The 24,556-nt window shown below is 43.0% G+C and overlaps 1 protein-coding gene across 10 annotated transcripts in view; it reads left to right on the plus strand.

The window, feature by feature from the left end:
• The window catches only part of PPP2R5C (protein phosphatase 2 regulatory subunit B'gamma), a 168,760-nt gene that overhangs the window by 52,898 nt on the left and 91,306 nt on the right, over positions 1–24,556 (plus strand). For 3 of the 10 annotated variants that reach the window (XM_030931403.1, XM_030931405.1, XM_030931404.1), the window contains exon 2: positions 18,849–18,952. The exons of 6 other annotated variants lie outside the window; for them this stretch is intronic. Coding sequence is in view for 1 of the 4 variants with exons in the window: in XM_030931401.1 (XP_030787261.1) it covers positions 10,994–11,015 (22 nt within the window). In the remaining 3 variants the exon portion in view is untranslated. Of the gene's footprint in view, positions 1–10,748; positions 11,016–18,848; positions 18,953–24,556 lie in introns of those variants that run through there. One more of the 10 variants, XM_030931401.1, reaches the window with a different exon arrangement.

Raw genomic sequence — 24,556 nt, forward strand, 5'->3', positions numbered from 1 at the left:
TTTCTCACAAGTACTTCCTGAGTCACCAGTTTGTTGAAGGTCTTCACCTTTCCAATAAAAATTCATTAAAAAACATGCAAGAAGCAAGCATAGAACTCAAACCCCCGTGGCTTTCATTTCCTGCTGCACTAAATCTGGTGACTTAACCTACATTAATAATAATAACAATAGCTATTATACATAATGCACATGGGTTACTAAATTAGTAACACACCTGCATGGTGTGAAGTCGGTAAGTCCTAGTGAGAATGGGTGCCCCCGTTATCTTTATTCCCTAAAATTAGGAAGGAAAAATGTTTGAATGATGACTAAACAGATTCTTCAAATGATTAAACCGGTGGTTCTCTGAACAGTGCCTCAGCTCAAGATTTTTGCTTCATAAACGTCTATGTACTATGTAACTGTAGCTCTCTGCAAAGTGACCTTATAGAAATACAGCCTTAACCTTAAACCTGTATATCTTATCCTGTGTCCAATCCTGTTTCCTATATGTAGAGTTGTTTCTTCTGTATTCCTGGTGGTATGGAAGGTAACCAAAGTAACATAACTGTCTGAGGAAACGGGTGGGTATGTTTGTGTAAAGTCTGTACACCTTTTTGTTCGTTAAACACACACGCACATTTATGCTCAAACACACTCTCATCCACCTCCCTTATCCATACGCTCTCAATCTCAGAGGCAAAAACAAAAACTTACCATTCAACTTGGGTCTGATGTCTGCTCAGGAGGTTTTGCCTTGCAGCAAAAGCTATCTTCTAACATTTTTTCATTAAAGTATGTTGTGTAGAGAAATGAAAGAAAAATAAAGTTAAGGTTATTAGTCAAGAATAGGATGTGTGTTTTTAAACCCAGGAAAAGAATAGACAGAAACACAAAGACAAAGTGGTTTGGGATACATCCTAACTTTTGGTTCCACATGTCAAATAAAATTGGCAAGGTGGTTCTTTTTGGATCCTACAGCACTTTGCCAATTATGACAAGCTGTTATGAACTCTCATGTACTTCTTCCTCCCAGCACTCCTGCCTGGCAGGTGAGCAGGACAATCCTAGTATTTCTCCTCCCCAAGGTCACCCAGCCTAGATGGCCCAGTCCAGGGCTGTTGGCAGCACCAAGTATGAAGTCCCGAAGCTGCTGCTGGTGGCTGTCCCAGAAGAGAAGCTGCGTGCATTGAGTGCCTTCAGTGTGCTGGGTCATGGCTGAAACCCTGTACCTCTGTTCTCTCTCTGAATCTGCCCAGCACTGTGAGGCATTATAATCCTACCCCACTCACTGCCACCCCTGCGTTTTTTTTTCCCCCCCTGGGAGAAAAAAAGGGAGCCTCTTGCCCAGGGCCACCGAGAATGTAGTGAAACAAGATTTGAGCCTCAGTCAGTGTGATAGCAAAGCTCATGTTCTTTGCTCTGCAGACATCAGAGTGTTGAGAGATGCTGGTGGACGCTCTCACCTCCTAGGTACTTTTTGATTTTTACTGTTTTCTATACAGTGGTAATATATTTGAGTGTCTGGAGTTCAAAACTCATTTCAGGGTTGAATAGGAGTTTGTTAAAGGTTTACATGCGCATGTTCTTGGTGTGCAGGGAGAAAGTTGATAATCTTCTTACCTGCTGTCCCAGTTCACTTACCAAATCTGCCAGCTAGTAATTGTTGACTTATGTCCTCCACAAAATCAGGAGTATCCTCAGGACAGTCCTGTTGAACTTGTTCTCTGGTGACACTGAGCACTATTCCTAGAGTGGAAGCATCAGTTAGTGTCAGTGGATTGAAAATTAAAAGTTATTTCTGAGTGATCACTCAGGAAATAGCTATCTACTATTATTTCTTTTTTGACATGGAGTCTCGCTTTGTCACCCAGGCTGGGGTGCAGTGGCGTGATCTTGGCTCACTGCAACCTCTACCTCCCAGGTTCAAGCCATTCTCCTGCATCAGCCTCCCAAGTAACTGGGGTTACAGGTGCCCGCCACCACGCCTGGCTATTTTTTGTATTTTTAATAGAGACAGGGTTTCACCATGATGGCCAGGCTGCTCTTGAACTCCTGAGCTCAGGTGATCCGCCCGCCTCGGCCTTCCAAAGTTCTGGGATTACAGGCATGAGCCACTGCACCTGGCCTATCTAGTATATTTCTTAGCTAAATACCTGATCAGTGGAATGAAAAGCTCATAAAAAGCTGTACTTTATTTTTCTCTCAATCCTCTATACAGTTGATGTATTTCAATGAAAAACGTATAGGAGATGGCTTTTGCTGCAAGGCAGAAACCTGCTGAGCAGACGTTATACCCAAGTTCAAGAGTAAGACTGACTACCGAAAAGGTGCCAGACTTTACACAAGGTGGCTGGTTGAAAGAGCAGACACAGGTGCCCACTCCACTCTGGGCCTTGCTCAGGCGCTGTTTCCTCTCCCTGTCACACTGGAAATAGGACCGCCAAGTGGAGAACTTCTAAACGTGGGGTAAATCATTTCTCTCACTGACTTCTTGGAAAAAAGACACTGGCTAAAATGCATGGGGACAAACCAATACTTCTACAGCAGGTAGAAGTCTGGCTTTATTTTAGGCCCTTAAATTACACATAAATCAAAAACTCTTCTCTAGGCCGGGCGCGGTGGCTCAAGCCTGTAATCCCAGCACTTTGGGAGGCCGAGACGGGCGGATCACGAGGTCAGGAGATCGAGACCATCCTGGCTAACACGGTGAAACCCCGTCTCTACTAAAAAATACAAAAAACTAGCCGGGCGAGGTGGCGGGCGCCTGTAGTCCCAGCTACTCGGGAGGCTGAGGCAGGAGAATGGCGTGAACCCCGGGAGGCGGAGCTTGCAGTGAGCTGAGATCCGGCCACTGCACTCCAGCCTGGGCGGCAGAGCGAAACTCCATCTCAAAAAAAAAAAAAACTCTTCTCGTTTAAAAAAGAAAAAAAGACTGAAGAGATACAACAGTTTGGTACAGTGAGTGAATCTGGATTAGATCCTTGTTCTAAAAAGTGTAAAATCAAACCTATTAGAGACATTTTGAAGGCAGCTGGAGAAAATGGAGTACAGAATGATGTTGGATGTGTGGAATTACTGCAAACTTTCTTGGTGTAAAAAGGTGTCCGAATTTTGTAAGGGACTTTTTTTATTCTTAGGGAATGCAGAATGAAGTAGTAATAAGTGAAGGATCATGATCTCTGCAACTTGAAATGATAAAGAGAAAAGTGGGTAAAAAGCAAATATGTCAAAGCATGAACAGTTGTTGAATCTAGGCGAGTGGATATATAATATACAAGTATTCATTGAAATTCTATGGAGATTTTAACTTTTTCATAATGTTCGAGATAAATATATATTTTATATATAGAAATATATAAATATAAATTATATATAATATATAGAAATATATATTTATATATATACATATATAAATGTATATTTCATATAGAATATATAAATTGTGGCCGGGCGCGGTGGCTCAAGCCTGTAATCCCAGCACTTTGGGAGGCCGAGACGGGCGGATCACGAGGTCAGGAGATCGAGACCATCCTGGCTAATACGGTGAAACCCCGTCTCTACTAAAAAAATACAAAAAACTAGCCGGGCGACGAGGCGGGCGCCTGTAGTCCCAGCTACTCAGGAGGCTGAGACAGGAGAATGGCGTGAACCCGGGAGGCGGAGCTTGCAGCGAGCTGAGAGCCGGCCACTGCACTCCAGCCTGGGCGGCAAAGCAAGACTCCGTCTCAAAAAAAAAAAAAAAAAAAAGAATATATAAATTGTGTATATAAATATATTTTATATATAAATCATATATAAGTATATGTTATATATAAATTATATATAAGTATATATTATATATAATTTATATATAAAAATATATATATTATATACAGATATTTTTTGAGATGGAGTCTTGCTCTGTCGCCAGGCTGGAGTGTAGTGGTGCAATCTCAGCTCACTGCAACCTCCGCCTCCTGGGTTCAAGCGATTCCACTGCCTCAGTCTCCCAAGTAGCTAGGACTACAGGCGTGCACCACCATGCCTGGCTAGTATTTTGTATTTTAATAGAGACAGGGTTTCACCATGTTGGCCAGGATGGTCTCGATCTCCTGACCTCGTGTTCCACCCACCTCGGCCTCCCAAAGTGCTGGGTTTACAGGCGTGAGCCACTGCCCCAGGACGAGAAATATATTTTTTAAAAATAAGGCTGTTTCACTCTCTTATCATTTCAATATTCACTGGTGAAGGAAACATCTTTAAAAAGATTTTGCTTTGGAAACAATGTACAAAGGAAATGTAATAACTTAGCTACTGTTTCCTAAGCCGTGAGCAGTGGCCGTTTATGTTTGAGTCTTTGCCAGCCAGTGTTGGTCCTCTGGTTATAACTCACGGTAGCTGCACAGACCACCACATCATCTTACCAAACAGCGTTTTTGGGGCGCATCACCATTTTTGATGTTTATTGCCATTTTTATTGGTCTTTTGGAGTGTAACTGCCTTTAAGGCACACCGGAAGATAAGATAAAACCAAAGTTTCCTCCACACTTTAACAGGCAGGGTGTTTGGTGGTTAAGGGTAGGACCTGGAGCCACATACCAGGGTCAGATCACCACCACCCCCCACCCCGCCCACCCCAGGCAAGCTCAGCTGTCCAGGGCATGTGACTCACTCTCTGTTTCTAGAAATGGAACGTGAAATGGGAATAATAATACAAGCTACCTCTTTGGGGTTTTTTGAAAGTTAAGTGAATGCACGTAAAGAGCTTAAAATGGCGCCTGGAGTGTCGTGAGCCTCAGTGTTTGTGGTGTCTGTGGTTACCTCTTTCGCAGGTCGTATGTGGTACTCCAGAGCCCCGCCACTTAGCCACGATCTGTTTTCTTTTTCTCCAGCTGTATTATCTGTATTTGTTCATCTCAAAGCTCATCTGTCTCTCTCTCGCTCTCGCTTTTACCCAGCCTTTTCATCTCTTGCAGTTTGCTTGGCATTTCACCATTTGGAAGAAATTAGTGTCATCAGTACCTCTGGAGTTTGCACTATGTTCTGCTTATAGATTGTGTATAGTTACCTACTAAGATGGTCCTAAGCACATGTCCACAGCCTCGGCTCAGAGTATACTTAGTGCTCCCTATTCAGTCTTTCTGTTCTTGTGCTCCAGTCCGTGAAGTCTAGAGTAAAATAAGAAATTGGCATTTATATACATCTCCCCTCCTCATCTTTAGAAGAAAAGAGTTTCAGGATCACATTCATAAGAAATTTCATATTTAAAAGTTAGTGTTGCAGTCGCAGTGCCTCACACCTGTAATACCTGCACTTTGGGAGGCCAAGGTGGGCAGATCACCTGAGGTAAGGAGTTCAAGACCAGCCTGGCCAACGTGGTGAAACCCCATTTCTACTAAAAATATAAAAATTAGCCAGCGTGGTGGCAAGTGCCTGTAATCCCAGCTACTCGGGAGGTTGAGGCAGGAGAATCACTTAAACCTGGGAGGCGGAGATTGCACTGAGCCGAGATCACACCACTGCACACCAGCCTGGGTGACAGAGTGAGACTCTGTCTCAAAAAAAAAAAAAAAAAAAAGTTACAGATATCTGTGGTTAATCTCAAATAGGGTGACTTTACATGTCATTTCCCTTTAGTTGTTTTTAAGTGCAGGTGTTGCTTTAATTAAGTAATAGTTGAAATAAGTGGGATCCCAACTATAACCTTGTATCTTACTGTTTTTAAATGTTGATATTTTGGTGTTTTCAGTAGAATTCGAACTGTTAACTGTGTTTGATTAGGTTTTATCAGTTTCTTTGTCATCGACGTTTGTGACCTCGTTATAGTACACATGGATTTTTGTCTGCTGGTTGTGTTGCTCACGAGCAATGTGTTCTAATTATGGTAGTTTAACGTATAACTTGTGAAAACAGTAATGTTTCACGCGAGGGAACAAGTCCCGAAGAACCCTGAAGCCCTAGAGAACCACCTCCACTTCGTCCTAAGTTGCTGGTTCTTTATTCTTTGTGGGCTTCAAGGAGGAGGTGGGCGGTGAGGGTGTCTGTATATGTGTGTTCACATTTGTAGACAGTTTCTGCCCATGTATAATTAGGAGTGGGTTGTTGGGTTTTTTTTTTTTTCCCCAGCTTTATGTAGTTGGTCAGACTTCTCAAAGGCGGGTAGCATTGGTTAATCATTCTCTTGGAACTCTGAAGCCTTTGCATGGAGCAGTGTTCACCCTAGGCAGCCCGTGGCCCCTGGGGTCACAGAGCTGCTTTCCAGGGGGTTTGCAAGGCCATAACTGTCTCGTAAGATTACCAAGATCTGATTTACCTCTTTTGCTGTGTGGACGTTTGCCCTGGTGGTGCAAAGGCAATGGCGAGTAGCATGGCGCCTTTCTTTCATCAAGCAGGACAGCGGTGTTCAGCTAGCAGCACGCCAGTCTGACCCAAAGATGTCCTTGATGAAGCATGAAGTTACTAGTTTTTTAAGTCTCAACTCTTTTGTATACCTTTTTACTTTTGTTTTTGTTTGGGTTTGTTTTGGTTAGGTTTTTTTGTTGCCCAGGCTGGAATGCGGTGGTACAGTCACAGCTCACTGCAGCCTCAACCTCCCCAGCTCAAGCACTTCTCCTGCCTCAGCCTCCTGAGTAACTAGGGCTACTACAAAGAAGCACCACCACACCCAACTTTTTTTTTTTATTTTTTTTTTTATTTTTTGGTAGAGCTGGGGTCTCACTATGTTGCTCAGGCTAGTCTCAAACTCCTGGGCTCAAATGATCCTCCTGCTTTGGCCTCCCACAGTGCTGGGATTAGAGGCGTGAGCCACTGCAGCCAGCCTCCTTTTTGATTTTGCGTGATGAAATGCAGAGTTCACATAAAGCCCTTATAGCCTGCTGGAGTGTGATGGCCGTCTCGAAGAAAAGCGCCCGTGCTGATGTGTGAGTTATGAGCCAAAATAGCCACTTTTTCCAGGAACTTATAAATTATGAGAACAGTGATGTAAAATCATTTTTACTTGGCAGAACAAAAAGCAGACAAACGGTAGATATTAAGACTTAATATTTGGCTGATATTTTCTAGAAAATCTATGAAGTGAGCTTACCAATGCAGGGGAAAACAACTGCACCACTGTTTTTGGCCCATGTTAAAATGTGAGCTTTCAAGAAAAATTTGAACTTTGGAGAACTTTTATCTGCCAGTGTAAGTGTGGCAGCTCCCAGTGCCACAGACTCTTCTGCTGAGAGGGGTGGCGACATTAGCAAGTGGAGTTTCTTGATGTATACGGTGGGAGGCCGTACAATACGTGCAGCAGTGTGCTCTCAGTGACCAACAAACGATGCTACAAACAAGCGTGGGTGAAGAGCTGCCCAAATGTAAGAGATACTGCCGGGTGTTAATGTAACTGACGGTTTCATCAATACAGTTTCAGATTCCTCTTTGCAACTAATCTTTAAGGAACTATCACTTGTTGAATTTTAGCATAGGCAAAGAAGAACATCGGCAATTTTTTGAGAAGCTATTGAAACCTCCCTTTTCCCACCAGACATGTCTGTCTGAGCCTGGGGTGTTTCTTTACATACACTTGAACCAAAATAGCATATCACAGCAAATTGAACACAGAAGCACATCGGCAGATCCGCCTGTCTTCTGTTGAGTATTGAAGATCCATGCAAAAATGTACAACAGGGCCATTTTCTCGCTGGTTTCTTTTTGAAAATAAGGTTATTTTCATAAAATGTTACTTAACATGAAGTGAACCTATTGCTAATTTAAATGAATAAGTAAATATTTTTAAAATTTTCAAATATGGTCAGTATCAATGGATATAACCCCCATAATCAAAGCTCTTTAGGGTTCGCCATACTTTCTAAGAACGTAAATAGGTCTTGACACCAAAAAAATGGAAAATTCTTGGCCTAGGAAATTTTTCTAGAATGGGCTGGATGTGACCCTTACCCTGTTTTTACCAAGCCTCCTTGGTTTTTTCCCTCTTTTCTCTAGAAAAACAAAAAAAATAATAAGTAGTCAGCAGAATCATCTAAATTGTTCTCTGGGACCATGAGAGCCGAGAGCATCCGGAGCCCACCTAACCCTGGTCCTTCCTCTTGCCTTGGTCAGTTTCCTTCTGTGTTCTTCAAATCTTTTTTTTAAAGCCATTTTCAAGTCATCAGTTAATATGTGAATACAACCACCTTTACATTTTTTCTTCATTGCAAATAAAACTGAAATTTTCCCTAACCTTGTCCCCTGAGATGGGTCTACCATCCCCCACATCTCAAAGTGACTGCTACTTGGGGTTTGCTGTATGTCATTCCAGACCATTTTCTCCCTGTGGGGTGGGGTGTGTGTGTGTGTGTGTATCCACATAAATAATATAAATATATATTTATTCACAGAGTGTATAGCATTTTTTGTTTCATCTCTTTAAAAAATTTACATGAGAGTAACAAAAACCTTTTATACGTTTTTAGTGTCTTGTTAGCCCTCTCGGTTCATAATGCTCTGAGCTGGTGTTATGTCGTGTACTGTATTGTACTGTGTATACATACGTTGCATGAATGCTTAATGTGGTCTTGCATGTTTTTCTGTGAATTTGGCTTAAACTTTCAGACTAGCTAGGCATCTAGGAGGCGGCGGCAAGTGGAACGTGGAGCTGTCACAGACACTCAGCCCCCACAGCCTGTGCATGGGTGCTCTAGGCTAATTTTACAGGTGTAATGACCAGGCCAGAGTGAAACCATGTTGTCTGATTTTAGAACAGAGGTCACTTATGCTTCACCAAGCTGCTGGAAGTGTGGAATTTTGTTTCTCAATTCTTGGACCTGGTCCTGAGGAGATGTTTCCCTTTAGAGAACATCATTGATGCTGTTAAAAGTATTTTACTAGATGTTGAAAACATGGAGGTCTTATTAATTTAATGACCCCACCACCACCACCCCCAGCCCCCCCCCCCCCACATCCCTTCCTAAATGATTACATCAAATCATGCAGGAATCTGGCGCTATCAGAGCCAGGGTTAAGACCTAATAGTGTCACTAGTTACTGAGGTTCTTGATTAAGTCACCATACTTTCCTGAATCTCCAAATAAATTACATTAAAAATGCATTTGATTAAATTACTTATTTTCAAGGGAATTGGAAGAAAGGGACTGTGATTGGTGTTCCGATCTAATCTCCCGAAGATGAAAACACGAACAAAAATGAACATATTTCTCCTTTTATGTTATTCTTAGTTAAGAGAAATGCTCTGCCAGGAGAAACCTTAAATGACTGTCCAATGGGTAGGGTGTTTTAAAGAATCTAATAAATTCAGATACTTTTTCTTTTTACACAAAGTCACAAATGACGTTATGTTGATAAGTGTTTTTATGACTTATCTTAAACAACATTTAAATTTAAGCCAACGTTAAAGTTGTGATTTTGGGAAATTTTTTACTTATCCTTCCTCTCTTCCCTACTTCCTTCCCTTAAGAACCCCATTCTTATTTTCTCATTTACATCCTGGATGCGGCTGTCAGATATTGAAACCGACCTTTTGAAGACATGTAAACTTTTTGGGGACTGACTGTTCTCATTCAAATAGTCTAATATCAGTGGATATGAACTCTGCATGTTTTTACTTTTAAATCTTATGCATCATTTAAATGTTAACTTTCAAAATACTAATCTTGAATTGTCACATTTTTGTGTGAGTTGGCATTAGCCAATTAAATGAACATAAATTATATTGCCTACATAGATTGGAAAAATATCTTTTGGTGGGCTGTGTATATGCACACGTGTTTATGTAAAACCAAATATCAACTTACAAAAACCAGTTGAGTCTTTTTTTTTTTTGAGACGGAGTCTTGCTCTGTCGCCCAGGCTGGAGTGCAGTGGCTGGATCTCAGCTCACGGCAAGCTCCGCCTCCCAGGTTTACGCCATTCTCCTGCCTCAGCCTCCGGAGTAGCTGGGACTACAGGCGCCCGCCACCTCGCCCGGCTAGTTTTTTGTATTTTTTAGTAGAGACGGGGTTTCACCATGTTAGCCAGGATGGTCTCGATCTCCTGACCTCGTGATCCGCCCGTCTCGGCCCAGTTGAGTCTTATAGTCTTGTTTAGTGTAACATACGGGCTGAGACATTTGCTTATTTGAGCCTTTTCACCCTTTATTTGTAAAAAGGAGGAGAGCCCTTAAGTGAAATGTAGACTAAACTTGGAACCCCTAAAATAATTTTGAACACTACTTCACATTTAAATGTTTTTTTAAAAATAAAGCAAAGTTTAAGAAGCATGTTCGGTAAAGAGTTCTTTGGCAGGAAATGGGGACTTATCAGCCAAGCTAATAGCCTTAGCTATGGCATCCATAGTAACTAACACATGCTGCCGATGTAAATATTTATTGTCAAGATTTATGCCAGCGAGCAGTGCCGCAGAACCCAGGCAGAGCAGTTCAGGCCAGTGAAATTAAAGCATCAGCCATCAACTGTTTGATTTCTTTTGTATTATCCGGTATTCCAAGCGTTACAACATCATTCATCTCTTCTAGGGTTTTTCAAAATAGTTTAGCCATAAGAAAAATAATCCTAGAAGACCAGTTTACTCGGAGTAATTCGGTACCCCCTCCCCCACAGCGTGATAGATACCCAAATGAGAATAGAGAGGCTGTTATTGTTTGTCATTAGCACCCTGGAACCTTTTTCATCTTCAAAGCTCCTCGCAAAAGGGTTCATTAGCCGTCGCCTTCTTTCCTATGAGACAGTAAACACGTATGATTAGTCCTACTTTGACAGTGGTGGAAACCAAAGCAGAGAGGTTCTCCAACTTGCCTGAGGTCCGAGAAGGAGCTGGTGACAGAGACCAGATACCGAACCAGCATTTGGGTTTTCTGACTCACGGTTCTGGGCTCACCCCTCTCGGAGCATGCACTGATCCTGCTCTTGCAGGTTTCGTTATCGCAGGGATCTATCGACACGGTACTCTCTGCTCTCAGCTTTTTACAGTGGTGTAGAGTGCAGTGCAGCTGAAACCAGGTTAGTTGATCTTATGGTGTCATCTAGAAAAACAAGAGATGCAGATTCTGGGTCACGAAGGTAAGACTGTACTTTGAGGGTTTGTGGTTATGGGTGAAATTAACTTACCTGAGCCTTACACTGCCTCACTAGGCACAGTGCCCACCTGTTCCATGGCACAGCCCCAGAACTCCTGTTGAAGAAACAGACTCCAGGACTGACTTTCCACTTGGTTTTAGGAGCTCACACATCCCGAGAGATTCATGTTCAAGCTGCATTTTAGACCTAGCTGGCAAGGGTATTTTCATGCTAAACATAAACTTACTATTGGTAAAGATTCTTAATGAGTAATTCTTAGGATTCAGTACAAAATTAGATAAATCCTTTTTATTGGTAATGATAGAGCGTGGAGTTCTTGCGGAGTGGGGGAGAGAGGCATTCATCTGAAAACTGGCTGTGTTTTAGTGTAAACATTTGTCTACGGGGAAACAGTAGGAAAGCATCGAGAAATATTTCTTGATGTATACAATTGAAGTGATGTTTACATTGTAGTGAAAAGAAAACCTCCGCATGCATGTTCCTGATTTTAATAAAGCTCTGCAGAGATTTCCTTCCTCATTCTTTGCTTTTGACTCTGCGTATGTCCTGTTGCTAATTTAAGTGTTGGTGACCCTGTGTCCTTTGTTGTGCCAAACAAGGTTAAAATTAAGCCTAAAAAAATTTCTGAGTTCATTTCAAATGGAAGGACAACATGATACCTAACACAGAAGAGAACAAAATTTAGTTTTGACTTTCTGCCCTGTGTCCACCTAAAGCTGTATTTCATTCACTCACTAATATGTAGAAATCACCCACTTGGCAGGTTGGCTCTGTGCTTAGTGCTACAAACTGGTCGTGTTATAGGTGCTGTGGGTGCATGTCTGCGCTGGCTTCAGGAGAGAGCAGGCCCTGTGGGGCCCAGCAAGGCCTCCCAGGAGAAGCAATGCATTAACTGAAGTTACTAATTGGTGGTACTGGGATGCAGTTGGGAAGATGGGATGATTTAGCCTGCTGGGGTATGTGTTAGGGGGTGGTTGTCTCACTGTGGTGAGAGAAATCCTGGAAAAGGGTGCCTATCAAATAAGTAGCATCCCTTTATGACTGATGAAAGGAGAGCAGCAGAGAGCAGTTAAGTGGAAGGCAGGACACAGCAGCGGTGTCTCGTGCCACCATCTTCGTCACTACACAAGGGGAAGTTGGGGTAAGAATAAATTTGTTTTGGTTCCAGGATGAAACTCAAGAGATACAGAAGAAACTGAAAGTGATACTTTTGGCAGAGAAATAGGATAAGAGGGTTTTCACCGTGTGTGTGTGTGTGTGTGTGTGTGTGTGTGTGTGTGTCTTGATGAATGTATTACTTATTTAAAAAATATAAAGAAGTCACAGCATTAAAAGTGGGAGACACATACTGATAGTAGAATCTGGGCATTACTATCTTTCTGTGTCTTAGAAGTTACTACTATGATTTTAGCCACTTAACTGGCTAGAACAGTTTTGAAAGGCCAAGATCATGGGTTTAAGATTTGAGACTTGACCAAGAGGTAACTTTCCTAGTCCTTATCGTAGAGTGCACGCTCCCAGCTTTTGCCCACCCTGTTTGGGGTGCACACACTCATCAGTGAGAGCAACAGAACACAGCATGCAGGTGGAACTGTGCAGGTCAGTCACCACTCCACCTCCCAGCCAGGGCCTCACTCCGATTCCATCATTCAGGTTTCACTGAACTTTCATGTTGGCATTTCATTTAGTTGAATGAACCAGTTTTGTTGTATTTCAGGTATTCTCACTGTGTGGTCAGACTTGTTCAGTTTTTATAGGTGAACGGTAAAGCTGTCAAAACCAGATCTGCTGAAAAACCAAAATGTTCAGTGTCATCTTTGGCAGAGGGGATTATCAGAAACTTCTGGGGCGGGAAGGGAAATTTAAGAAGGAAGTTGGGGAAGGTAGGGCCTCATGGCTTTGGTTTTTCTGGTGGTCCAAGGGAGGAAGCTTCTGGAGAATTGAGGGGGAACAATAAGTGACAAGCATGAAGAATGAAGAGGGAACTGACCAAGGATCAGTGAGAGTAGGAGGTGCCCCAGAGGGTGTGGTCAGAGGTGGCTATCACGGCTATCACAGCAAAGTCTTTACTCCGAGAACCAAGTCTTTATCATATATATGTTTTGCAGATATTTTTCTCATACTGTGGGTTGTCTTTTTCACTGTCTTGGTGGTATCATTTGCAGCACACGTTTTTAATTTAGAGGAAGACCAGTTTATCTTGGTTTGTCTTCTGTCTCCTGTGCTTACAGTGTCATAGCTATGAAACCATTGTTGAATCCAGATTTACTCTTATACATTCTTCTAAGAGTTTTTTAATATTAGCTCTCTCACATTTTGGTCTTTGTTCCATTTCATGTTAGTCTTTATGTAGGGTGTGAGGTAAGGGTCCAACTTCATTTATTTGCATGTGAATATCCAGTTTTCCCAGCACCGTTTGTTGAAAAAACTATTATTTCCCCTATTGAATGGGTTTGGCATACTTGTTGAAAATCAGTGGACCATAAATAGGATTTATTTGTGGATTCTCTATTCCATTGGTCTGTATGTCTATCCTTATGTCTGTACCACACTGTCTTGATTACTATAGCTCTGTTGTAAGGTTTAAATCAGGAAGTGTGAACTCTCCAACTTTTCAGTAGCTGCTCTGACTGTGAGTGGAGAACCCGTGGGCCATCTGGGCACTTAATCTGAAATGGTCCATGAAGAACCCCTAAAATGTTTAAGTTTCTGAAATCCCTGGTTTTATTGTAAAAAGCTATTTGAATTTAGTATTCTGTTTCATGATTATTAGAGTTAAGTGTAAAAATGTTTAACTTTTTTTTTTCTTTTTGTTTTTTGTTTGTTTGTTTGAGAGGGAGTCTTGGTCTGTCACCCAGGCTGGAGTGCAGTGGAGTGATCTCGGCTCACTGCAGCCTCTGCCTCCCGGGTTCAAGCGATTCTTGTGTCTCAACCTCCCTAGTATCTAGGATTACAGGTGTGTGCCACCACACCCTGCTAATTTTTGTATTTTTAGTAGACACAGGGTTCTGCCATGTTGGCCAGGCTGGTCTCGAACTCCTGACCTGAAGTAACCTGCCCGCCTTGACCTCCCAAAGTGCTGGGATTACAGGCTTGAGCCACCACACCCAGCCTTATTTAACATTTTTCAACTGCATGGAAAACTGATATTCTAAGATGTATATTGAGTTTATCCTGTGGCTTTATGCACCCTCCAGAATGCATACCCCAGCATAAAAGGCCAAGTTAGGGAGAAACCTGCCTGCTGGAGTTCTTGGATTTATAGAAGTTGTTTCCTTAACTGTCTGCCTTCTGACCTCTCCAGACCATAGCGAGCAGAGCCAAACTAAAGGGTAGAGACAACACTGATCTGCTGCCATCTGCACTGGGCAAGATGGCCTCACCTGACTCACAGCTGTTGCTTTCTCTCTCAAAGCCACTATCTTTTTCTGCTGATTCTTAAAACAGAGTTGGATCTTGTCCATTTTGGCCATCAAAAAGATTGAACTTTTGCAGGATTAAATCCATTATTTTCCTAAATTACCTTGTCTTGGGAAATCAGTTCTCGGCCATAAGTGCAGGCTCAGGTGCACTGAGGAGGGCACCCCAGACACCTGTGGTGCTCTGTGACAGGACTTACCTGTCAAAGGCAAAAGTAAGGGTGATGTCATGTGAGTTTTCCATTAAGCTAAATGTATTCAATGTACAGGACTATCTTTTATTCTGAAATTGTCGTCTTGTTCCCCATAACCTTGGAAGTAAGATACTATCTTTTTCGGTATTAAAATGTCCTTTCTGTAGGATTTTTTTTTTTTAACTGATCTTAGTTGTGGTTAGGATGACAACCCAGCATCAGTCCTCAGGATTCTTTATGAAATCTTCCCCGTCTGTGAAATTCTAACTCTAGAATTTCAGTTTAGACCGCAAATCCCAGATTTGTACCTCATTTACATTTGTAGTTACCACATCATATTTCAAATGATTTGTGTAACCTAAAAGCCCATTTTTTTATTCTTTTCATATGAAATGTCCAGAATAGGCAAATCCATAGAAACAGAAAGCAGATCAGAGGTTGCCAGGGGCTGCAGAGAGGGAGGAAGGGGGAGTAATTACCTACAGGGATGGGGAGTTCTTCTGGGATCGTGAAAAAGTTTTGAAACTCGACAAAGGGCTGATCGCACAACGTTGTAAACACACTAAATGCCCCTGAAGTGTACTTGAAATGGTTCATTATATGTTATTTAAATTTTCAATTTTTTTGAAAAGCCCATTTTATTCAGTGGTATAATGATATATAAGAAGACTGGAAGGTGTAGGGGGAGTGTTGTATTCAGAGGATATACATCAAGGCAAGGATACTCTGTATGCTTGTACACACACACAAATACATATACACAAAGAGCACACCTATTATTAATTTATGTTTCTAAGTATGATCATTAGAAGCTGATTAGGTAAATAAACTTTCTGCTTTGGGACAAGCAGAAAGATTTAACACTTAAATGAAATTCACAGATTTTTTTGTTGTTGTTTTTTTAGACAGTGTCTCACTCTGCCTCCCAGGCTGAAGTGCAGTGACACGATCTCGGCTCACTGCAACCTCCGCATCCTGGGTTCAAGCGATTCTCTTGCCTCAGCCTCCCAAGCAGCTGAGACTACAGGCGTATGCCACCACCCCTGGCTAATTTTTTGTATTTTTAGTAGAGATGGGGTTTCACTATGCTAGCCAGGCTGTTCTCGAATTCTGGCCTCAAGTGATCCACCCACCTCAGCTTCTCAAAGTGCTGGGAGTACAGGCGCGAGCCACTGTGGCCTCAAAAGATACTCTTTATCTTACCTCAGAAGCTATGTTTTCCAGCCTTTCACACTGGAAAGTTGAAGTTGTGAAAATATCTTCAGGATAAATCTGAATTGTGTTTCTTTTATTGCTGAGTCTGGTCGATGTGTTCCTGGTATTTAGTGGAACTCAGGTCAACACAGGCTGAAGTTAGTCAGTGGGGTTCTCTCTGTGGAGTTCTAACCTTGAAATAGGAGCATGAGACTTGCCTTCCGCTTCTCCATTCCTCCAAGAAAGAGAAAGGAAAGGAAGGGAAAATAAAAAGCAACCCTGTATTATTTTTAAGTTTGTAAGAATCCTTACTATGAGTTCCAAGTACAACATCTTTTTAACTGTTTTCTCTCCCTCTCCTGCTTCCTTCTTCAATCTCCAGCTACCATTCATTTCCTGATTTCATTTATAGCTCTTGCCAGGCAAGAAGGCCAAGCAGAAGGAACCTACATCAGGGAGGTGCCGGGCCAGGGGCCCCACCTGGACTTGGGGTTCTGGGCAGCCTGAACACAGATTTCTTAGTTTCCTGAAGTAAATGAGCGTGTTGCCTTAATTTCAGTTAAAATACTGATTGTGCTTAATTTTAACTGAGCATGAAGACCTCTTATAATGTTCCATAAGGCTGGATATTTTTTTGAGGAAGACGATTTTTCCTCTTAACCTTGCCTCTGTGTGTGTGTGTGTTTGGTCAGTGTTTAGACAGTTTTTCATGCACGGACCCTGATCACAACGAGAGCAGGCAACGCAAGATGCCCCTCATCAGACACCCAGCTCCACATGGTGGCCTTCCTGCCCGCAGGTCATCCTTACGCAGTGCCTTCAAATTGAGTGTCTTCAAAGGTGCTGCTTAGTCTCAGTTTGGTTGTTCTGTTACTGTCGTATTTTTCTTTTTTGCAGTATTGAAATGTTACTCGTAGGGACCGAACACTGGTTTTAGTGTCCATAGTGGCAAAACAAACACAAAAAAAAATTTTTTTTCAAAACTTGTTTCTGTTTGGTCCTCTGTGACACAAGTTGTTGCTTAGCTTTCTTTCCTGGTAAGAGCCAGAAACGAGATTAGGACGTGAATGGTATTTTCTGAACCTTCAGAGTGTGTACAATACCATTTTGTAAAGAAAAGCATCTATATTCAAGATAGATCTAAATAATTCCTAAAATTATGTTCTCCCATTCATTTTTCAAGACTTAAATATGTTCTAATCCATAGGAGAATGAGAGTTTCCAAGTTCATTAATTCGGGTTCCTGTTACCAACTCATATTTTGCAGCCCATGTAAAGTTTTATTTCAGTGAAACCTTTAGTTATCACAAGTAGAACTTGGGAACTCTACACTGCTGTCTCCAGACAAGACACAGGGTTTCGCTTACATTAACAAAGGATGATCCATTCAGAATTGCAAACAAATGCTACATTGTACCCTTGGTAGTTGTGACCCGATTCAGTCCTGCTTTGAGGCAGCCAAGTGTTGGCCCAAATCAGCATAAATCAGAGCAACAGAAAATCCACCCGAGGTGGGGCCCCGGATTGGACGTGCTTTGGACAACAAGTCCACAGCCTGCACCTGAATGAATCCTGAGGCAGGCTTCTGTCTCTGCTCCAAACACTCATCCTGAAGTGTATCTGGACCATTTTAAGTACCATTCTAGCAGTGGTACTTAGTTATAATTAATATAAACATGTCATTCTATTAAAAGAAACCTGCAGCTTCTGTTAAGTTGGGTCAAATATAAGATACTGGGGTTTAAAGATGTGAATTAAAAATTCAGTTTCGGCCGGGTGTGGTGGCTCACGCCTATAATCCTAGCACTTTGGGAGGCCGAGGCGGGCAGATCACGAGGTCAGGAGATCGAGACCATCCTGGCTAACACAGTGAAACCCTGTCTCTACTAAAAATACAAAAAAATTAGCCAGGCGTGGTGGTGGGCACCTGTAGTCCCAGCTTCTGGGGAGACTGAGGCAGGAGAATGGCATGAACCCAGGAGGCGGCAGAGCTTGCAGTGAGCGGAGATCGCGCCACTGCACTCCAGCCTGGGCGACAGAGTGAGACTCCGTCTCAGAAAAAAGAAGAAAAAATTCAGTTTCATCCAGCAAGGAATACAGAGAAGCAGCAATAGAACCTGCCTGCCCTCAGGGAGCTTGCAGTCTAAGAGAACATAAATATGTATAATTTAAAGTAAAATGGAAGTGTCATTAAGGGGGCAAGAGGATGCAAAGATTGTCTTCAGTTAGAGTGATAAGTACATTACCATCACAGCAGCATTTGCAGGTATTGGGGCTTTATTGTAAGTTTCTTCATTCAGCAAACGCTTCCGAGCACTTTTGTGTCTGATCCTGTTATAGCTGGTGGAAAATTACAGACTAACAACCCATGTGCAAATGACAACATCGTGTGTCATGTGCAGGGCTGGCAGCTACGCAGGGACATTAACAGAGCCCAGCAGAAGGGCACCTCACTCCACACCTGGGGAGAAAAGTGCTGAGTTTTGTTTGTTTATTCGTGCTTGTTTTACCATAAATGAAATATGAGCCTTCTTAATATGTTATCTGTGATATGTTGGCATAGATATCTTAATGTATAAAACATGCTTATATTTATGTATGACATTATGTTTATTTTTGGCTACATCCAGAAAAGAATTTGATAAGGCTTAAACTATTGAAACATGTGCAACAGTGTGTTAAAGGAAACAAAATAACTAGAAGCCAGTTAGGAGGACCAGTTCAACTTTTGAATGGGGCTATTCAACAGTTTCAGAAATTTTTTTTACACTACTAATGGGCCAGTGGGCATAGCATCTTTTTAAGCTTCCTTCCAGTTGGTGGTACTAAAACCATTGCAGATGCATAAAGGAAGATGCTTATCATCCTGTCTAGTTGTAAGATGGGGTACTACTCCTTATCGTAGTACATTCCTTAAATAAGTACAAGAATTACAGTTGACCCCTGAACGTCACAAGTTTGAACTGCACAGGTCCACTTATATGTGGATTTTTTTCAACCAAATGCAGATTGCAAATGCACAAGATTCGAGACCTGTGTATACAGAGGGCCAACTTTTCATACGCACGGGTTCTGCGGGCCGACTGTGGGACTTGAATATGCGTGGATTTGGGTAAGCGTGGTGGTCCTAGAACCAATCCCCTACATGGACCGCTGTGGTCTGTTAACTTACATTGGCTTTAAAGTTGAGTTTAACTTGTCCAAAGGCATTCTTATTTAAGCAGCAATATTATGATACAGCTTTGAAGGCAAAACTTACAAGAACGCATAGATAGCCTTGGATCCATGGAAATATTCTAATCCTGAGCTTCTAAATAGTATTGCATGTATAGAACCAAAGACTAGCAGGGGATTAGCAAAGGCTGAGAGCAAGTGGTCCGTCTGTCCTCATAATGAAAAGGAGCAGAACAGAAGAGAGGTAAAGTGATTCTCTTGCTTCTCATTCAGGTAATCATTGGAGATTTGTTGAGCAATAATAGTCAACATAGAAATCTACAGCTTAGGCCAAATAGAGGATTTCTTGTTACCTTCTTTCTTGATGCTGTGGGAGAGCCCAGGATTCCTCCAAGTGCAGCAAGTGCACACCACTACTTATGCCAGTTATTTTAAGTGATTCAGAGTTGAGTATTATTTTACTTTAATAATTATATATCGATGAATGTGAAACTATAAAATTAGCACATCAAATCCATGGTTTCTTGAATTACTATTACTTAGGACAGGTCTTAGTAAAAAAGTGTATCCATTTAAAGCAAAATACCAAGTAAATAAAAGCATGACTGTACACAGATTTGTGACGATTTTGAAGGTGTTCATGCAGGACTGAAGTACGAGAAACCTCAGGGTGGGCGACTCTGGGCTCTACCTGAGGAGTCTGTTCTGAACACACCTTCCTATCTCTTTCTTGGGTTACAAGCAGTGGAGACGCACTTGGGCTTGCTTAGATGAACACACGTGTTTTTAAGGCACAGTCATGGAGGGACTCCACACAGAGGAGCAGGGTGGAGCTGGACTATGGAGCCAGAAGGGTCCAGACTCCAGCAGCGTGAGGGACCCCTCTGTGTCCTCGTCCACCCCACCACTCCCAGTCTCTGCGTGTCATGCCCCTTCTTCCCCACACTTTACCGTGTAATTTCTCTGCATGCTCTTTTGCTTTTACTCAGGAACATAATACAGTTAGCAGTGTGGGACCTCCAGCAAGTACTGAACTGTTGAATGGCTGTTCTTCATTTGTAAAATGGGAGTGATAACAGTTTCTCTCTCACAGGACAGTTGTGGATGGTCAGGGAGGTTGGGGTGTGAACACTTGGCACAGCATCTGAAACGTGCTGGAATCAGTCATGTCCACACTGGCAGTGATTAGAGCTGCCTGATTCTTCCCATGTTCCATCTAGTGAAAAGTCATTGATAGCTTCAGTTTTCAGGAGAAAAACGTTGACTTGGTCAAAACATTGTCCTTGATCAAATTGTTTACTCTTGCTCCAAGCTGCCCTGGAGTGTGGTCCAGGAAAAACATGGGCGCCTAGGTCCGCCCCTGGCCAGCCGTGGCCAGAGGCCACCGGTGCTGCTGTTCACATGGCCGGTGTCAGGTTTTTAATTCAAGGTGGAGCTTCCCGGCCATTCTGGTAATGAGGAGTCTTGCCTGATATGTCTTGGCCAGCTCTGATTGGTCAGATGTTTGAAGAAGATAGGGTTGCCAAAGATTCCTAGACTCTCCAAGTTTGGCAGAAGTTGGTAGAGGATCACACAGTTACCTAAAATGATTGGATTAATTATATGGTTTGATCATTCTTCAGAAACCACCACCTTGGGTGAACCATTGTTCTTAATTTTCCCTTCATTTTTTGCTCTTGTTGTCTGGCCCCAAAGACACGCCCCCTTGCGATTTTGTGAAGGATACATTTCGTTGGGTTCCATTTTGAGAGGACACAGTTTGAGGGAGCACATGGACCTAAACTTCAGTTCCACCACCCCCAGCCAGGTGAATTGCCGAGTCAGTTCACTGTTCCAAAACTGTTTTTTCAAGGCATTGTGGTAACAGTCAGGCCCTGTGAAATTCCCTAACATGACTAGGGGTTTTCACTTCCCAGCTTTATTGAATCAAAGAGTTTTTTTGGCATTTTTTGTTTTTGAGACGGAGTCTCACTCTGTCGTCCAGGCTGGAATGTAGTGGTGGGATCTCAGCTCACTGTAACCTCCGCCTCCCGGATTCAAGTGATTCTCCTGCCACAGCCTCCCATGTAGCTGGGATTACAGGCACCCGCCACCACGCTCGGCTAACTTTTGTATTTTTGTAGAGACAGGGTTTCACCATGTTGGTCAGGCTGGTCTCAAAACTCCTGACCTCAAGTGATCCACCTGACTCAGCCTCCCAAAGTGCTGGGATTATAAGCGTCAGCCACCACACCCAGCCTGAATCAAAGTTTTAACATTGTCTCTTCCTCTGGGTGGCAAACGTGATCCAGTCAGGACAGATTATATCCCATGTGAAGAGTCACCCTGAGAATCTGAGCAGGGCATGCTGTGTGGTTACTTGGACTCCAGACCCTTGTCTGTAGAACTGGTGGGACCTTGACCTGGTCCGGTTCTCCTGTCTGCACACACAGGCCATTGAGGTGCTGAGGCTGCAGCAGTGACGGCAGCACTGAGGGTCAGCTTCAGGGGGATGCTCTTCAAGCCAAACAAAAAGTCTTCTAAAAAAATGGAACTAAAGATGGTCCCTTGATGTGGCGTCTCAGTACAGCTGCTGAGGTATCTCACAAGGCCACCAACAAGTTAATCTGAGGAGGAATTTTCCTCTTGCAATCAGGAGGCTGTTCAGCAGAAATGGCTCAAGGAGAAATTCTCCTCCCAGACTCAGTGTCTAGGGGGTGAAATTTCACTGGCTTATTGCCAGCCCTGTCCTCCAAATCTCTGTAATTTATGAGGTCATAGAATGCATGCTTAAAGCCCCAGGCCTGTCAGGTTGCTTGGAGATATTCATACTGAGGATTTATTAAGATATTAATTTGGTTATCAGGAGTCTGGATGGGGATGAGAGGAGGGGATCTTTATTACATGCTGGGAAAATCAGAAATCAGCTCTCTCATTGCTGCTACTCTTTCCTCTCTCAAGATGACTTTGCCAAAAAGCTGTGAGAAAAAGTCCTCAAATCTCAGAGATTGACTTGGTACTTGATTATACCCAGCTCGCTGGTGGGCCTGTGGCTACAGAGCCTCAGAGGAAGGTTAGAAGGTCTGGCCAGAGTTCTGCTTTGCTCCGCCTGCTTGGCAGTGCCAAGCCTACTTGCCAGGGGCTTGGAGAAGTGTTTTGTTTTGTTTACTTTTTAGGAGTGTATTCAAAGCATATTCACAGTAAGGAAAAAAAATGCAGCCTGTGTCTTCAGGGACTGGGAGTCTCTGATTCCAGCACAGCCAACTGCCCAGCAACCCTAGAACTGGTAGCCTGACACTGGCCTGCTCCTCACGGTGGTGGGAGCATGGGCTGCTCAGCTGGGGCCATCTAAGGAAGCAAAGATGTGGTGCTGTCCTGTGGCTGGGGGAGCGGGATGAATTGGGATAAGGGAAGCCCAGGGCAGGGTGTTGGCCCAGAGCTGGGAGGTGAGTTACACCCAGGAACTGATGTGGCCTAAACTCCACAGTGACTTCCACCTGGGAACGCAGTTTACAGTCAGCAAGTGCTCAGGAGAACTCAGTAGAGGGGAATGTTGATGATTTAGGTATTTGGTTGGTGATCATGTTATCAAGTCAGATTTGCAGTTAAGGTGGCGTCCCAGACGTTTGTTCAGAGGGCTCCTTCCCACTTCTCACCTGTAATACTGGCTAATGGGAAACCTGGCCCATGTCAGATTTGTATTAGGAACCATTGATTTCAATTCACAGGCTTTTTCCATTGAGGAATTTAAAGGCCTTAGAAGTAATATTCTCATTAAGGCATCTGAGGTCTCCCGGGACAGCCACAGTCTTCATCTTGACCAGGAATGATGAGACCATCTTCTCCCCGTAAGGGACCAGTAGCATGTGTGGGACCACCCTGCCTGCACAGGTGTCCCCTCACGGGGTGCCTCTTGCCCACACAGGTCACCAGGTGCTCTAGCCGCCCTGCCTGGGCTCAGGCATCAGCACTGTCCCATCTGAGCTGTCGCCTTAACCTCTCGGTAGACCTCTGTCCTTGTCTGTCTAATGGGCATGATGGTAGCCCCTCTCTGTGTTCTTACTAGGATTACTGGACTGAGAAAAGTCATGGTAATATATTACCAGCATGTAGAGAATACCCAATAACGATGAACTATTAGTATTCCTTAAAAGAATTAAAAGTGAAAATAGTAAGAAACATTAGTAAGATAAAATACAACGGGAAATTAATTTTTTTTAATTACTTAAGGAAATTCTTCAATCCACAAGCAACAAGAAGAAAGTTAGATTTCTGCTGGGCGCAGTGGCTCAAGCCTGTAATCCCAGCACTTTGGGAGGCCGAGATGGGTGGATCATGAGGTCAGGAGATCAAGACCATCCTGGCTAACACGGTGAAACCCCGTCTCTACTAAAAAAAAAACAAAAAACTAGCCGGGCGAGGTGGCGGCGCCTGTAGTCCCAGCTACTCGGGAGGCTGAGGCAGGAGAATGGCGTGAACCCGGGAGGCGGAGCTTGCAGTGAGCTGAGATCCGGCCACTGCACTCCAGCCTGGGCGACAGAGCGAGAGTCTGTCTCAAAAAAAAAAAACAAAACAAAGATTTCCTAGCAGCTGAAAGGTTTTTTGCAGTTGAGGCTCTAAAGCTGGGCAGGGTTTCAGCTGAGCTGAGGTTGGAAGTCCCTGACCTTCAACTGTGGCCGCCTGCGGAGCAGCAGGGAGAGCAAACCCAAGCTCAAGCGAGACCCCAGCAGCCCCCAAAGCATGGACAGAGCTGCCAGCCTTCTCTCCCTTGCCCTTCTTTCTCTACTCCCGACCTGCCACCCTTAGCCTAAAATCAGAGCTACTAGAATCACACACACCGTTGTAACTGGTTTTGTATTGTAAATGAGTCATTCTGTTATTTTGGAAACTTACGTCTCATGCCAGGATCTGCAGATAGTTCTTTTTCAAAATACTGTTTAGACAAAATAAATTTCTTTAAATATAATATCCCTACTTTAAATGCCTGGGGTGTTGCATGCATTTTTCTAGGCTAGCAATGCTTAAAGATGATTTCTATAATTTCAGTTATATTTACCTTTACATATGCGTTACTCTAAGTAACAAATGAAACAAACATGGATCTTCTAACTTGGGCTTTAAATCCTAAGAAGAGATAGGTACTATATAAAAGAGTATTAAAAAGAAATAGAGAGTAAAGGTATATGTCGGGCAGATGCAGAAGAAAAGCAAGGGTCGTGACATTAATGCTGGGCAAAGCTAAATTGTGAAGACAAAGCAATAATCAATGAAACAGGGTTACTCATCACGCTGAAGCATACAGTGCATGGGATGATGTAACTACCATGGATTTGTGTGACCTAAATGATTGAACATTGAAACATATAAAGCAAGAAGTGTAGGGAGTTAAAGACAAAATTGGTGAGTGCGGTGCGGGTGGGAGACGCGCCTGGACTTCTTGGCCCTTTACAGGTCGTGTGGTAGACGTGAGTTGTTACTACTGTGAGCCGGTAGAGACTTTCAGGTGTGATGGCTGGAAAACAAATGCTCATGGTATAAGTTTTTAAACTTAATATATAATAGT

The sequence above is a fragment of the Rhinopithecus roxellana genome, chromosome 5 (genome assembly GCF_007565055.1).
Source record: "Rhinopithecus roxellana isolate Shanxi Qingling chromosome 5, ASM756505v1, whole genome shotgun sequence".
NCBI classification, from domain to species: domain Eukaryota; kingdom Metazoa; phylum Chordata; class Mammalia; order Primates; family Cercopithecidae; genus Rhinopithecus; species Rhinopithecus roxellana.